Consider the following 17,372-nt stretch of genomic DNA (forward strand, 5'->3'; position numbering starts at 1 on the left):
CCGTGTGCAGTGGGAAGGTAAAATGCTGCCTCGGGATGGGTTCTTCCCCTCTGGCGCTCGTGAGAAAAGAGCAGCAGCACTTGGGGGAGTTTGAGAAGCATGGGTGCCAGGCGCAGGGGTCCCTTGAGAAAAGGGGGAAGGTGCACAAGGGGGCCCTGCTGCCACTGCCCACGTGGTGAGATGATTTGCAGCCAGGCCTGGGACAGACCATTCAAAACTGGCCAAGGCAGTGCTCACAGCACCGACCCCGTGAGGTGAATCAAAGCCCACACACAGCAGCTCTCTGGCCAGAGGCTATTGTGGAGGATCCTCTTTCTCTCTTAGAAAAGGGGCTTCAATGTCAGGTGACCCCACTGTAGTGAAACAAGGGTGGGCAAGAAGGAGCCAAGTGTGGGAGGGCGGCACGGTCTTACCTCCACGTACAGGAGCGGGAAGATCCCGATCTTGTCTCCCAGCATGCCTTCTGCCCAGTTCTCATCCACTCTCCTGAGCACCGTCAGAATCTCGTCCTGCAGTTCCGGGTCCACCGTGGACACAAGCACACGGACACACACACAACACAAAAGGAAACAAGACTCTAGTTAGTACTGTGGAGGCTCGGAAGAGATTCCAAGGAATGGGTCCAAGAAGAGTGCATTATCCATTCAGGTATCTGACATCTTCACCCAGGAGCACCCTCTCTTTCTTTTTTTTTGGAGGAAGGGGCAGAGTCTCGCTCTGCAACCCAGGCTGGAGTGCAGTGGCACAATCTCCCCTCACTGCAGCCTCCGCCTCCTGGGTTCAAGCGATTCTCCTGCCTCAGCCTGCTGAGTAGCTGGGATTACAGGCGTGTGCCACCACACCCAGATAATTTTTGTATTTTTTGGTAGAGATGGTGTTTTGCCATGTTGCCCAGGCTGGTTTTGAACTCCTGAGCTCAGGCAATCAGCCCGCCTTGGCCTCCCAAAGTGCTGGGATTACAGGTGTGAGCCACTGCAACCAGCTAGCACCCTCTCTTTCTGACACTATTGATTATAGCTGCAAAGAGCCCCAAATGGGAAAGCCTGGCAATGTACCATAGAGTTAGGGCTTTAAAATGCAACTCGTATTATTTATTTAATGAAATAAAAATATTTGGAAGAAAAATAAATTCAGCTAAGTAGAAAAGGCTTTAAGATTCTCGCTTCATCCAAGAACAAAAAAATAACCCAATCCAACTACATTTATTTAGAGTCGTGGGCACATAAAGCTTTCAATAACCCTCTTAAATTCTTTGGAATATTAAACAATACCAAGTATAAATGCACACAGTGGAAACAGATGGAAAGAGAAAGGAAGAGGCAGGCAGCAAGGAGGAAAGGCGGGCTTTCGGGGGGGTTGAGACTGGGAGATGGGCAGTCATCGAGGAAGGAAATACTCAGGACACTGTCACAGCTGCCGGGAGACACAAAGACGAATGGCAGGGCGGATGAGAAGTGGGGAGGAAGAGGAAAAGGACAGAGGAGAGATGGGGACTCACAGGGAGACGTGACCAGAGAGGAGCCCTGGGGGAAGGAGAAAACAGCTGCAACAAGGGTCAAGAGAGACAGACGGCCGGGTACGGTGGCTCATGCCTGTAATCATAGCATTTTGGGAAGCCAAGGCGGGTGATCACCTGAGATCAGGAATTTGAGGCCAGCCTGACCAATATGGTGAAACTCAGTCTCTACTAAAAAGACAAAAACTAGCCGGGCATGGTGGCGTGCGCCTGTGGTCCCAGCTACTTGGGAGGCTGAGGCAGGAGAATCGCTTGAACCCGGGAGGCAGAGGTTGCAGTGAGCCGAGATCGCACCTCTGCACTCCAGCCAGGGTGACAGAGCAAGACTCCATCTTAAAAAAAAAAAAAAAGGCAGAGAGAGACAGAGACAGAGACTACCACAGCAATGGCCTGGGCAAAACGGGTGTCACTCCAAGGGGCCTTTGGCGAACCTCTGTTCCCTCCTCCAGAACCATCCTTCCTTAGGCAGCCAGGTGCATCACGGAACACCCCAAGGCCTGTCAGCCTAAACTGCCCCGTTATTTGTTCTCTGCTAGACCAGCTGGCCCATGTGTGACTTTAACAGGCTAAGGAGGAGATGGCCAAGAGATGGCCTCATGGAGAAGCCCGTCAGAGTGCACCAGCCGCCTTTCCAAGGAGCCTCTGATGCTGTAACACAAAGCAGCAATTCGGGACTTACAGGCCTCTTTTGAGGTCAGAGGGAGAGATGTTTTAGGCTGGTGGGGTCCATGAAATCATCAGAGAAACTGCTTCACCGGGAGCTGAGGGGGCCGTAGGGTTTGGTGTCCATCCGAGGTGAGGCAGCATTGATCTAACAGAGCTGGACAGCCCATCTGGGATCACACAGAAGGAAGGCAGGCTGGGCTCTGTGCTGGGAAGCTCCTCCCATGCCTCTTCCAAACCACCCTCTCCCAGGAGAACAAGTAGAGCATGGGGGCCACCAGAGGCAATCACACCCCTCGCTTTCCCCATCCTCTCCTGCAACCCCCAGCTTCAAAAACACCCAAACCAAAAAGATTTACGACTTTACAATGCCACCTTTTCCAACTGACATTATAGGCCAGAAAAATGTAAAAAGCATTCTAAGAGCATCATATCACTTCACACGGCCCAAAAGTCAGCCTCAGGTCTGGGGGCATTTAGCAGAGCGTCCCTCCAGCAACGCTCAGCCGTGAGTGTGGGGGGCTTTTCTTTTTTTTCTTTTTTTAGACGGAGTCTCACTCAGTCGCCAGAGTGGAGTGTAATGGCCCAATCTTGGCTCACTGCAACCTCCGCCTCCTGGGTTCAAGTGATTTCCCCTGCCTCAGCCTCCCGAGTAGCTGGGACTACAGGTGTGCACCACCACGCCTACCTAATTTTTTTTTTTTTTTTTTTTGTATTTTTAGTAGAGACGGGGTTTCACCATGTTGGCCAGGATGGTCTCGATCTCCTGACCTCGTGATCTGCCCACCTCAGCCTCCCAAAGTGCTGGGATTATAGGCATGAGCCACCGTGCCCAGCCGAGAGTGTGGGGGCTTTTCTAATCACCATGAGGGCACTAGAGTGGAGCCCTGGCTTAGGGGAGGCGCCCATAGAATGCTCTGGAACTCTGTGCCTGACCTGCCTCTCAAGCTCACCACCAGCAGAGGCCCAAGGCATGATTGGCCCAGCTCACACCAGCCTAAGGGCCTAAGGCTTTGCTGATCACATAAAGGGAGAGGTAACCAAAGGCTTCCCACACGTCAGAGCAGTCAGAAGAGCAAAATATCACAAGACAGAAATTTAATTTTATAAAAATTAAAAACAAAAAGAAGAAAATACCAGATTAATTTTGTTTCTTTCTTTTTCTTTTTTTTTTTAAGAAAACACCATGATATCCACACTGGTATCTAACATTGGTCTAGAAATTAGAGCCAAATAAATAGAAAAATAAGACACAAGTATAAATATTAGAAAGAAGGGTATATAATTTTCTACCTAGAAAAATACAGAAGCAAGTGAGTATTAGAATAAGAATTTGAGAAAGGCTGCCAGTTTTAGGATAAATACATAAAAATCATTGGCTTTCTCATATACCAGCAATAATCAGTTAGAAAATGTGACTAAAATTGGCTAATCATTAAAAAAATAAAATTAGTTATCTAATCCACTGTATATGCCAAAATTCATTCCATAAGGATTAAACTTGAATGTCCAAGAAAATATGAATAGATGTTTAATCTTGAACTGGGGAATGTATTTCAAGGTATGATAACAAAGATTTGGCTACAGCAAAACTAAATACTCGATGTTAAAAATAGCAGAAATAAAACAAAAAGGCAAATAAACTAGAAAAATACTTGCAGGATACATGAGAGACAAAGGCTTGATGTCTTTACTATATAAAGACTTAAAAAAACAGTGGAAAAGCAGACAAATACCATGCCATTCCACTCCAGCCTGGGTGAGAGTAAGACTCTGTCCCCAAAAATAAAATAAAATAAAATAAAATAAAATAAAATAAAATAAAATAAAATTCAAAAAACGAATCCCAGTCCTGATCTCTGGTATTTCAGCTTACCTTCCACAAAGCAATCATTAATAAGTTTCTTTTTGTTTATTTATTTATTTGTTTTTGAGACAAGGTCTTGCTCTGTTGCCCAGGCTGGAGTGCAGTGGCACAATCACAGCTCACCGCAGCTTTGACTTTTCAGGCTCACGTGATCCTCCCTCCTCAGCCTCCTGAGTAGCTGGGACCACAGGCATGTGCCACTACACGCGGCTAATTTTGTTGATTATTATTTGTAGAGACAAGGTCTCACTATGCTGCCCAGGCTGATCTCAAACTCCTGGGCTCAACTGATCCTTCCACCTCAGCCTCCTAAAGTGCTGGGATTACAGGCATGAACCACCATGCCCAGCCAAAAAGTTTCTTATATAGCCTTCCAGAAGTACAGAGATATTCTCCTGAAGTATGTATATATATATACATATATATATACATGCATAAACATATATGCACACATATATACATACATACCTTTTAGAAATATATAAATGGTAGTGAATTCACCACACTTTTCTGTATCTTGCTTTTTTCCACTTAATTTAGTCTAAAGATCATTTAGTGACAGTACATATAGATCTCCCTCACTAACTACACAGTTACATTCCATTACATGAATATACCATAATTTACTTAGTGGACTTGATAGTTATTTTTAAATGAAAAAAGCAAAGTAAGATACAAACCCATATGCATGGTGCCCATAAAGTGGAATGTCATCATTAATTTTACTATTTTTGGTTAAAAAATTTTAAATATATATATACCTAGAAAAAGAATTTAAAGAATGGATAACTCTAGGAGATGGAAGAGGTGGAACACTTTTATATTTATTTTTTTCTTTCCTATTTTTCAAATAATCTCAGTGAATACCAAGTATTTAATAGTTTCATAACAGAATTGTCTTATATGCCAGAAAACAAATTCAGGAAGAAAGCAAGAAGCATGCAATTTTCTTGTGCTTCTAAATGACACGTATATTTCCACTCTGAAATTTTTTTAAATGTTGAAAAACCAAATATCAAAAATATACTTTACTTTTGTAAAGAAAATTGATTTCCAGGCAATGTAACAGTGAAAGGGACAGAGACCTGCGATGACAGGATCATAGTTCAAGTATAGTCGACAGCCAGGACCATGGATAAATGCAAATTGTAAATTTCTACATTCAGGGAAAAAAATAAAATAACATAAATGTTCCTTGATAAGAAGATCAATGAAATAAAACAGTGTCTCGGGCTTTTAGTTAAATACAACCACCACAGTAACTATCATTAGGAGTTGGTTGTTAAAGGTGTATTAGCACACACACCATTCAATAAAGAAAGCTAACGGCGGTGTCCGGCTCCCAGTCTAGAATGTAAGAAGCTGGAAGTCACCACTCTATCTTAACAGCGAGTAAAAAAGCTGAATAAACTGAAAAAGCAACCCCTCTTCTTAGATCTGTAAGAGAACTGAGGTCACAGGGCAAACTGCTGCCCCCCAAATTGAAGAGATCAATAGGGAAATACCAGAAATCCGCGAGCAGCAGCCTCCGTGGGAAGCAGTGCTCGGCTAGCAGGGCCTGAACTGTAACTGATGTGTGCTGGAGGTTCAGTGTGGACAGCCTGAGAGGTAAGAACTGCAGGGGCCCAGTCACTGGGGGCCCCACACCTTTGTGACTTGTGCCTCAAGGAGCAGCTCCACTAAGTCTTCATAGTGAATATCAGAGAAAAATCCACTCGTGCTTCTGGCAGGGTGAGCGGAAGAGGAACCACTGTGAAACATGCCAAAGCATTCTGTGCTTAATAAGATCCACATACAGGATAAGCTTAGTTAACTACAGCCTCACCCACTGGGATGTTTTGTTTGTTTGTTTGTTTGTTGTGTGTGTGTGTGTGAGTTTCTTTTTGAGACAAGAGTCTCACGATCCTTCTGCCTCAGCCTCCTAAGTAGCTGGGATTACAAGTGTGTTCCACTATATCCAGTTAATTTTTGCATTTTTAGTAGAGACAAGGTTTCACCATGTTGGCCAGGCTGGTCTCGAACTCCTGACCTTAAGTCACCTGCCTGCCTTGGCCTCCCAAAGTGCTGAGATTACAGGCATGAGCCACCACATCTGGCCCCCATTGGGGTTTTATGAGAGCCTTACCTACTGGGGGCAAGGGAAATACCCAACTTCAACCCACTGTAGCCATCCTGTCTCACCTACAGAGAAGTGGGGGAAACTGAGAAGCACTGGGGAAGTTCACAGGCCAGGGGCACAGGCTTGCTGAAAGACTGAGACCTGATCCCAGGACTATAGAACATTTGTGGCCACATGGCCCCAACAGCACCAAAGGCCTATTTACAGCAGTTCTTTTTACCCAGTCTACCATGTCTGGTATCAAGAAAATATCACAGTACGTACTGAAAGGCAAAAAACCCCACAGTTTAAAGAGACAGAGCAAGCATCAGAAGTAGATTGAGATGTGGCAACTGATGTTAGATTTTTAAGACCAGGGATACAAAACAACTATGATTCACATGCTAAGGGCTTTAATGTATGAACTAGACAGCATGTAAGAACAGATGGGTGATGTAAGCAAAGATAAAGAGCCAGAAAAGAAATGTTAGCAATCAAAAACCCTGTAGCAGAAATGAAGAATGTCTTTGATGTGCTTATTAGGAGACTGGACACAGCTGAGGAAAGACTCTCTGAGCTTGAGGATATCTCAATAGAAACCTCCACCATGGAAAAGCAAACAGAAAAAAAAATTAGAAAAAAAAACCATAATGGAATATCCAAGAACTGTAGGACAACTTCAAAGCAAGAATTGTGGGGCAATTATACATATGTAATGGGAACACTAGAAGGAGAAGAAAGATAGAAAGGAACAGAAGGAATATTTGAAACAATAATAATTGAGAATTTCTCCAAATTATTGTCAGACACCAAATCACAGATCCAGGAAGCTCAGAGAACAACAAGCAGGATAGATGCCAGAAAAATGACACCTTGGTATAGCACTTTCAAACTACACAAAATAAAAGATACAGAAAAAATCCTGAAAGAAGTCAGAGGGGAAAAAACACGTTACCTATAAAGGAGCAAAGGAAAAGAGTTACATTTGAATTTTCAAAAGAAAATGCAAGCAAGAGAGTGGAGTGAAATATTTAAGGTGTTGACAGAGAAAAACCTACCAACCTAGAATTCTGTACCCTGTGAAATTATCCTTCAAAAGCCCGGCTGCCCCGTCTGGGAAGAAGTGAGGAGCATCTCTGCCCGGCCGCCCCGTCTGGGAAGAAATGAGCAACACGTCTACCCAGTCGCCCTGTCTGGGAAGTGAGGAGCGCCTCTGCCCGGCCGCCCCGTCTGGGAAGAAATGAGGAGCACCTCTGCCCGGCCGCCCCATCTGGGAAGAAGTGAGGAGCGTCTCTGCCTGGCCGCCCCGTCTGGGAAGTGAGGAGCGCCTCTGCCCGGCCGCCCCATCTGGGATGTGGGGAGCGCCTCTGCCTGACCGCCCCCTCTGGGAGGTCTACCACGGAGGCCAGAAGCAATGTGGGGGCTGGACGTGGTGGCTCACGCCTGTGGTCCCGGCACTCTGGGGGTCCCGGCACTCTGGGGGGCCGAGGCGGGTTGATCACTTCAGGCTAGGAGTTCGAGACCAGTCTGGCCAACATGGCGAAACATGAAAAATACAACAGACAAACCAACCAACCAACTCAGTGACAACAAAACAGGTCTACCCTGGAGTCATACTCTAATTTTTTCTATTTTCCTCCCTTTCTGATCCTTTATCCCACTTTCTTTTTCTTCCTCTTCCTTCTCCTTCTTCTTTGTCAAATAGAGGATTGAGTTATTATCACTGATCCATATAAAGTCCCTCTCTCATTTATTTTAATTCCCACCCCCCATTTCTATTCCCCGACTTCCCATGTGCAACCTTCCTAATATGTTTGATACGCATCTTTTTGTTTGTATGTATTTTTAGAAAATGTTTATTGTTTTGTGTGCAAAAAAAATTAATAAAAAAAAAAGTGAAGCATGAATAAAGATTTCTCAAACAAACAAGAATCGAGTGAATGTGTTGCCAGTAGATGTGCCTTGCAAGAACTGTTTTTAAAAAGTTCTTTGGAGAGAAAGAAAATAATATAGGTCAGAAATTCAGATCTACAGACAGAAAGGCAATGCATCAGAGAAGGAATGGCAGTAAACTTAAAACTTTTATTTTTGCTATTCTTAATTGATTTAACAAATAACTGTTTAAAATAAAAACAATGTATTTGATCATTTTATGCTTATGTGTGTGTTTACATACACTTACAATGCTCATGTATAAGAGAAATGAATGACAGCAATGATACAAGGAACAGGAGGGAGAAATAAATATTATTTTGTTATTACAAGTACTCATACTGCTTGCAAAGCAGCATAGAGTTATTTGAAAGTGGGCTTGAATTCATTGTAAATGAATATTGCAGACTCCAATGCAACCAATTAAAAAAGTAAAAAAAGAGATACAACTGATATGCTAATAAAGGAGAGAAAATAGAAAATTAAAAATGCTCAATAAAAACCACAAAAGACAGAAAAAGAGTGAAAGACAGGAAAAATAACAAAAAACTAGGGCAACAAATATAATAAAATAGTGCAAATATCGTAGAATTTAACCTGACTCTATCACACATCACTTTGAAAATTAATGATGTAAATATACAAATTAAAAATTGTAAGTTGATAAAATAAAACAAGACACAACTATATGTTTACAAGAAACCTCCTTTAAATATACACACACAAGTAGATTAACAGTAAATGAATGAAGAAAGAGATAACATGCTAACACTAATCAAAAGATATCCATATCAATTTCAGACAAAACAGACTTCAGAGTGAGAAAAGTTATCAGAATAAATAGGGCTATTACATAATGACAAAGGGGTCAATTCCCCAAGAAGACATAATAATCCTTAACATTACATGCACCTAACAACAGTGTCAAAATACATGATGCAAAAACTGACAGAAGGAGAAGTAGATGAATCCAGTATTACAGCTGGAGACTTTAATACCCCTGAATCAGAAATGGACAGAGACAGCAAGCAGAAAATCAGTAAGGATATAACTGAACTTAATAGCACTTAATGGCACCATCGGTCTACTGGATACAATTGACATCCATAGAATATCTCAACCAACAACAGCAGATTACACATTCTTTTCAAGCCCACAGGGAACATTCACCAGGACAGACCATATCCTGGTCCGCAAAACACACCTTAACAAATTTAAACAAATAGAAATCATACAATGTCTACTCTCAGGCCACAATGGCATTAAATTAGAAATCCATAATAGAAAGATGGCTGGAAATCCCAAAATACTTGGAGATGTAACAACATACTTCCAAGTAACACTTGGGTCTTAGAAAAACTCTCAAGAGAAATTTAAAAAATATTTTGAACTAAATAAAAATGAAGATGCAATTTAGCAACATTTGTGAGATGCTGCAAAAGTAGTACCTGGAGGGAAATTTATAGCACTGAATGCATCGATTAGAAAAGAAGGAAGATCTAAAATAAATAATCTAAATCTTCACTTTAGGACACTAGGGAAAAAAGAGCAAATTAAATGCAAAGAATAAATAAAAGAAATAAAAGAAGAAATCAATGAAATTGAGAACAAAATCAATAGAGAAAAATCAATGAAATAAAAATATCAATAAATTAATCTTTAAAAAGATCAATAAAAATCATATGCTTCTAGCAAGCAAACCAAGAAAAACAGAGGACACAAAGTACTAATATCAGGGATAAAAGAGGGGGCATCCCTATATGTCCCATGGATGTTAAAAAAAATAAAGGAATATTATGAATAATGCTATGTCCACAAATTTGATAACCCAGATGAAATGGAACAATTCCTTGAAAGACAATCTGCTAAAACTCATACAAGAAGAAATAGATAATTCAATAGGCCTTTGTCTATTAAAGAAACTGAATAACACTTTGGGAGGCCGAGGTGGGCAGATCATTTGAAGTCAGGAGTTCAAGACCAGCCTGACCAACATGGTGAAAACCCATCTCTAATAAAAATACAAAAAACTTAGCCAGGCATGGTGGCGTGTGCCTGTAGTCCCAGCTACTTAGGAGGCTGAGGCAGGAGAATCACTTGAACCAGGGAGACAGAGGTTGCAATGAGCCAAGATCGCGCCACTGCACTCCAGCCTGGGCAACAGAGCTAGACTCCATTTTGAAAAAAGAAACTGAATAAATAACTAACAAACTTTCAAAACAGAAAGCACCAGGCCCAGATAGGTTCACTAGTGAATTCTACCAAACATATAAATGAAGAAATTATACCAATTCTCTACAATCTCTTTCACTTCTGAAAGACGTGAAAAGAATATTTCGCAGAAAGAATACTTCCTAACTTCTATGGGGTTAACGTTACCCTAATACCAAAGCAGATAAAGCCACTGCAAGAAAATTACAGATCTATATATCTCATGAACATAAAAGCAAATATCCTCAACAAAATATTAGAAAATTTAATCCAACAAGGTATAAAAAGAATTCTATACCATAGCCAAGTGGAATTTATCCCAGGTAAGCAAGGCTGGCTCAACATTTAAAAATCGATAAATGTAATCTACCATATCCACAGGCTAAAGAAGAAAAATCACATGCTCATATCAATAAATACAGAAAAAGCTTTTAACAAAATCCAATACCCATTCATGATAAAAACTCTCAGTAAACTAGAAATAGAGGGGAACTTCTTCAACTTGATAAAGAACATCTACAAATAACCTACAGTTCACCTAATTATGAGAAACTTAATGGTGAGAAACTTTAAACTTTCCCACTAAGATCAAGGACAAGGCAAGAATGTACTCTCTGCCCTTGCTTTTTAACATCATACTAAAAATACTTGATAATACAATAAGACAAGAAAATGAAATAAAAAGTGTACAGATTGGGAGGGAAGAAATAAAACTGTCTTTGTTTACAGGTGACATGATCATCTATTTAGAAAATCTGAAAGAACCAACTGAAGAACTTCTAGAACTAATACTTGATTATATCAAGGTTGCAGGATACAAGGTTAATATGCAAAAGTCAATTGCTTTCCTATATACAGGCTGAGTATATTTTATTTGAAATGCTTGAGATCAAAAGTGTTTTAGACTTCAGATGTTTTCAGATTTTGGAATATCTGCATATACATAATGAGATATCTTGGGTATGGGACCCAAGTCTAAACACAAAATTCATTTGTGTTTTATATATACCTTATACACATAACCCGAAGGTAATTTTATACAACATTTTAATCATTTTGTGCATGAAACAAAGTTTGTGTACATCGAGCCTACAGAAAGCAAAGGGTGTCACCCATGTGGACCATCTGTGGTTCTTTGGCATCAGCCTCACTTTTGACTCTGGATTTATATGCTACCAATAAGCAATCATTTTTTTACAATTATTCACACATCAGTATTTAGCAGTAAAAAATATGACATATTATTAATACAGTGAAAAAAATTACATGCTCAGAGTAACTAAGTGGCACAGTAGCCTCTCCAGAATACCTGTATCAGCTGTTAACAGCAACAACAAACAATGGCAGGCTTTCAGTCTCTACCTATGATGCTGTGCTTTGATTAAAAGGTAAGTGTATACTTTTTTTTTTTTGGTGCAAGGAAACATCAGAAGTGGTTAAGGGACCAGTAAGTGGGTCCTCTGTGGATGAGGAGACATTCTGCTGGATGGCTTTTAAAAATATTTTTTTCCAGAGTCATCTGCCTCAACAATGGTCATAGAAATCTCTCTTTTCAGGTAGAGAACCTGCCATTGGCATGTGCAGCCTGCACATGTGCCATTTTATGACCCTTTATGGTTGTGCTTGCATGGGGGAATCTGGGCATGTGTGGAAAATAAATATCACAGCTGAAGGGTCCTGGGAAGGTCTTTTCTCCCTTGAGGATGCTGAAGAAACTGTGTGTTGTGTGCCTTCATTTTGACTACAACCCGTTACATAAGGTCAGGTGTGGAATATTCCACTGGCAGCATCATGTTGGTGCTCAAAAAATTTTGGATTTTGGAGCATTCTGGATTTCAAGTTTCCCAATTAGTGATGCTCAACCTGTACCAGGAATGGACAAATGAAATTCAAAAGTTAAAACATGACACCATTTACATTTATACCTAATACTTAGGTACAAACGAAATACTTAAGTATAAATCTAACAAAATATGTGCAAGATGTATATAGGGAAAATTAAAAATCTCAGATGAAAGAAATCAAAGGAGAACTAAACAAATAGATATTTCAGGTTCACGGATAGGAAGACTCAATATTGTCAAGATGTCAGTTCTTTTCAACTTGTTGTATAGATTTAACACAATCTCAATCAAAGTATCAGCAAGTTCTTTTGTGAATATTGACCAACTGATTCTAAAGTTTATATGGAGAGGCAAGAGACCTAGAATAGCCAACAAATATTGAAGGAGAAGAACAAGGGCCAACACTACATGACTTCAAGACTGAAAATAAAGTTACAGTAACGAAGACAGTCTGTTATTGGCAATGCAATAGACAACTAGATCAATGGAATGGAAGAGAGCACCCAGAAATAAACTCACATAAATACAGTCAGCTGATCTTTGACAAAGGAACAAGGACAATACAATGGAGAAAAGATAGTTTTTAAAATAAACGTGGTAGGAAAACTAGACATCCACATGCAAAAAAATCTAGAAATAAACATTCCACCCCTCACAAAAATGAACTCAAAATAGATCACAGACCTAAATGTAAAATACAAAACTACAAAACTCCTAGAAGATAATGTAGGAGAAAATCTAGATGACCTTGGGTTTGGCAATGACTTTTTGGACATACCACCAAAAGCATGATCCACAAAGGAAAGAATTGGTAAGTTAGACTTCATTAAAATTAGTAATTTGTACTCTGCAAAAGATACTGTCAGGATAATGAGAAGACAAGCTATAGACTGGGAGAAAATATTATCAAAAGACAACTATGATAAAGGATTATTATGCAAAATACACACAAGAAAACTCTTAAAACTCAACAATAAGAAAACAGTCTGACTGAATGCTGAGTCAAAGACCTTCACCAAAGAAGACACTTCACCCAAGAAGATATACAGGTAGCAAACAGGAATATGAAAATATGCTGCACATCATATGTCATCAGGGAATGCAAATAAAAACAACAATGAGATATCACTAGACACTGATTCTAATCAGTGTTTTTGTTTTCTCTCAGTTTTATATTTGTGAGCTATACCCATGTTGTTGTAGGGCACTGTAGTTAGCTCATTTTCATTGCTCTATGGTGCTATTTTAGGTTTTTAAAAAATAGGCATTATATTTTTAGAGCAGTTTTAAGTTCACACAAAATTGAGCAGAAGATACAGAGATTTCCCATAAACCTCTGCCCCCACATGCACAGCCTCCCCCATTGTCAACATCACTCACCAGAGGTAGTGCATTTGTTACAATAAATGAGCCTATATTGACACATCGTTATTACTTTAAGCCTATAGTCACTCTTGGTGCAGAGTCTACTGATTTGGACAAATGCACAATGTCATGTATTTGTGATTCTAATCAGTGTGTAGTGCAGTGTGGAGTGTGTTGATGAGGATATGGAGCAACAGGAACGCTCATTCACGGCTGGCAGAAATGCAAAATGGCACAGCAACTTTGGAACACAGTTTGGAAATTTCTTACAAAACTAGGCATGATTTTACCATGCAAACTAGTAATCACACTTCTTGGTATTTATCCAAAGGAGCTGAAAGCTTATGTCCACACAAAAACCTGCATATGGATGTTTAGAGTGGCTTTATTCCTAATTACCCAAACGTGGAAGTAACCAAGATGTTGTTTAGTAGGTGAATGGATAAACAAACTGTGGTACATCCAGATAATGGCATATTACTCAATGATAAAAAAGGAAATGAGCTATTAAGCTATGAAAAGACGTGGAAGGACCTTAAATGCAAATTGCTAAGTGAAGGCAACCATTATGAAAAGGCTACATATTGTATGATTTCAACCATATGACATTCTGGGAAAGGAAAAACTATGAAGACAGTACAAAGGGCAGTGGTTGCCAGGGGTGGTGGGGGAGGGAGGGATGGATAGGCAGGTCAGAGGATTTTCAGGGCAGTGAACCTACTTTGTATGGGCCTACAATGGCAGATACATGACATTGTGCATTTGTCCAAATCAGTAGACTTTGCACCAAGAGTGACTATAGGCCTAGAGTAGTAACGATGTGTCAATACAGGCTCATTGATTATAACAAATGCACTACCTCTGGTGAGTGATGTTGACAATGGGGGAGGCTGTGCATGTGGGGACAGAGGTTTATGGGAAATCTCTGTATCTTCTGCTCAATTTCGCTGTGAACTTAAAACTGCTCTAAAAATATAATGCCTATTTTTTAAAAACCTAAAATAGCACCATAGAGCAATGAAAATGAGCTAACTACAGTGCCCTACAACAACATGGGTATAGCTCACAAATATAAAACTGAGAAAAAACAAAGTTGGACACAAAAATAAATCCTGCATGATTCCTTGATCTAAAGTTCAAGAGCAAACCCAACTCATCTGTAGCGTTAGTAGACATGCGAGGAGGGCGGGCTGGTAACTGTCAGAGGCACAGGAGCCCCAGTATCCATCATTTCATCACTAGGTAAGAATATATTCTGTTTGTGATAATCATCAAGCTGCATAATTATGATTAGTGAGCTTTCTGGTATGTTACATATAATTATTAAATATATATTATATATAACATAATAAAAATTTTTTTTAAAAAAAGGTAACAGTCTATCCGGTATGGACATGCAGCAGCATGCCTTGAATGTTGCATTCAGTGCTAGCATGTCTCTACAGGACACCTGTGCTGCAGAAGTGGACCATCACGGAACAGTCCAGAACCGAGTCATGGCAAGCCAGGGAAGGAGGTGGGATGGCTCAGCCTGGGAAGTGAGAGCGCTGTGGGGGCCATGATCATGTCTTTAAGCTCTGACATCATTACCACGCTGAAGAACCAGGCTTATTTTCAGTCACCCAGGAGGGTGGGATTTGCATCAACGTCCCCATGTTACTGCGATGGGGGCAGGCTCCCTGTGACGCAGGGCTGTCCAAAGATGGGTGTGCTTCACAGGCCAGGAGTTGGCCATCACTACTAGTGCTCAGCAGGGTCAGGTTGCTCCTCATCACACCACCAACATATTCGAGCATCTCCTAAGTGCCAAGCCCCAGGACGGGCCTTCAGCTGAGGAAGAAACTATCCCCTCCCGAGGAGGGGGCCTGTGGTAAAGAGAAGGTCAGCATCTGGTATTGTGAAAGCACATGAAAACCCCACCAGGCTGCCATATGTGGCGTCTAAAACCCAAACATGTCGAGTGTTGTGCTACTGTGAGATTAGTGAATGAGCAGTGGACCCTGCCATGGCTCCATCTGGCTAGAGAGGCAAGTCCAACATAGACGTAGCTGCAGTGTGGTGGCACCTGGCAGCAGGTGTCTGTTCTGGCTCAAATATCAATGGGGGAAATTCTGGTTTCTGTGGCTGTCTGGGACCTCAGGAGGGTGGTGGGATCCAGAATGCTCCTATTTAGTTGGCACTCATTTTGGTGTAGAGGCTGAACTGGGAAAATACTGGGGTGCAGGAAGTTGGCCACTCCCTGTACCTAAAAATCCATAATTAACTCTAAGAATGTCAAGGAAAGTTTCCCCAGCTCGGCCTCTAACCCAAACTCCCACAATAATTGCAATCCCCAAAGAGGAATGTTTGAGTGCTGGGCAATGAAAACATTCACTGTAGCATGTTAGGGCTACCAGCATAAATCTGGTGTGTTCTGGAAACAATAATGATTCTCCACCCCCAATGCAGGACCAGGGAAACAATGGCAACTTTTCATGGCTAGATCACAACAGGTCTCTGATTTGTCCTCATGTTACAAAAACCTGAAACCATTGCTTTCAGAAGGACAAGGAAGGAGGAAATACCTGCCTCACAGACTCATTAGTATATGGAGAAATACCCCTCCTCAAAACACCAAATGGGCTTTGTATACGAAGATGGCAAGACTGATCCACATGCGCTGGACCTGCGTGTGAAGCTGCTGCTTCACAGAGGAGGGCGTCCCCAGGCTCTCCACTCACTGTCTCCCAACAGATGCACACTCAGTACCAGAGGCTCCCAATGGCCGAAGAGGAAAGCCACGCTGAAGGGAGCATACAGGGACAACACCTGTGCCCTTGGCCCTGATAGTGCTGTGCTCTATGTCACAGGTCAGGAACGTTTTCTAGAAAGAGCCAGAGACTATTTCGGGAGTTGTAGGTCAATTACTTAACCCTCCATTGTAGCATGACAGCAGTTATGCATACATGAATTATGGCTGTGTACCAATAAAACTTTATTTACAAAAACAGTTGGCAGGCAGGATTTGGTCAGAGAGTCCTAGTCCATCAACCCTTGCTTGATGTGGATGAGTGAACTAAACCAAACCAGAAACCACAGGCATCACCAAGAGTCAGATGAGGCAGACAAGTTTCTGGGCCAATATGCCAGCATTCAAGAATTTTATGAATGAAACTTGTTTCCACGACATCATTTCTCTTTCAGATACAAAGCTCAATTTCATTTACAGGTTTCATGTCAAGTGCTCATTACTCACTGTGGGCCCGTAGACTTCCATATGCTGTTTTCCCTATTCCCTGGTATTTCCAAGTTTTGGAAATACACCAAATGCCGTTACCATATGGCAGTGGCTCTCCTTTGTATTCAGGTGGTCTCAGGGTGGTCCCAAATGATTGTAAGCCTGAGCTATGAACATAAAGTGTTATCAAAAAACTATATCACCTTTCTTCCTAAAGCTTGGTAAATAATACATTCACAAAGGATTCAGGTGACATGTTAGGACCTGCCATCTACAAGGGGTCTTTAAAGTGCATTTTAAACTCATTTACTGGCTCTTCCAAAGTCTGTGTTTTCACTTCCACCTGGGGAGAAGGAAAGCCACAGACACAGATGCGCCTTTGTGAAGAACAGAGGCTGCGGGGCAGGGTGCCGACGCTTGCCTTCCCTGTCCCTTTAGGATGCCACTGGAGGTGGCTGGCGGAGCACACTGCTCTTTGACACCACTTTAAAGGCACATCTTGGCAAGTATCGCAGCTCACACATCAGGCATTTGGGAGCTCAGCATGAAATGCCACGATCACTGAAAACCTTGGAGAGTTCCCTCAGCAGCTCTGGATAAACCCACATCCAGCGCCTAAGATTTCCCTCCCCTAAGTAAACTGTGTGGAAGAATCACAT

At 41.4% G+C, this 17,372-nt stretch overlaps 1 protein-coding gene across 1 annotated transcript in view; it reads right to left on the reverse strand.

Annotated features, from left to right (window-relative positions):
- The window catches only part of SH3RF3 (SH3 domain containing ring finger 3), a 370,655-nt gene that overhangs the window by 133,459 nt on the left and 219,824 nt on the right, over positions 1 to 17,372 (reverse strand). Inside the window, exon 3 of the mRNA XM_030827021.1 lies at positions 414 to 509. Within this exon, the coding sequence (XP_030682881.1) occupies positions 414 to 509 (96 nt within the window). The remainder of the gene's footprint in view (positions 1 to 413; positions 510 to 17,372) is intronic.

The sequence above is a fragment of the Nomascus leucogenys genome, chromosome 14 (genome assembly GCF_006542625.1).
Source record: "Nomascus leucogenys isolate Asia chromosome 14, Asia_NLE_v1, whole genome shotgun sequence".
Lineage (NCBI taxonomy): Eukaryota > Metazoa > Chordata > Mammalia > Primates > Hylobatidae > Nomascus > Nomascus leucogenys.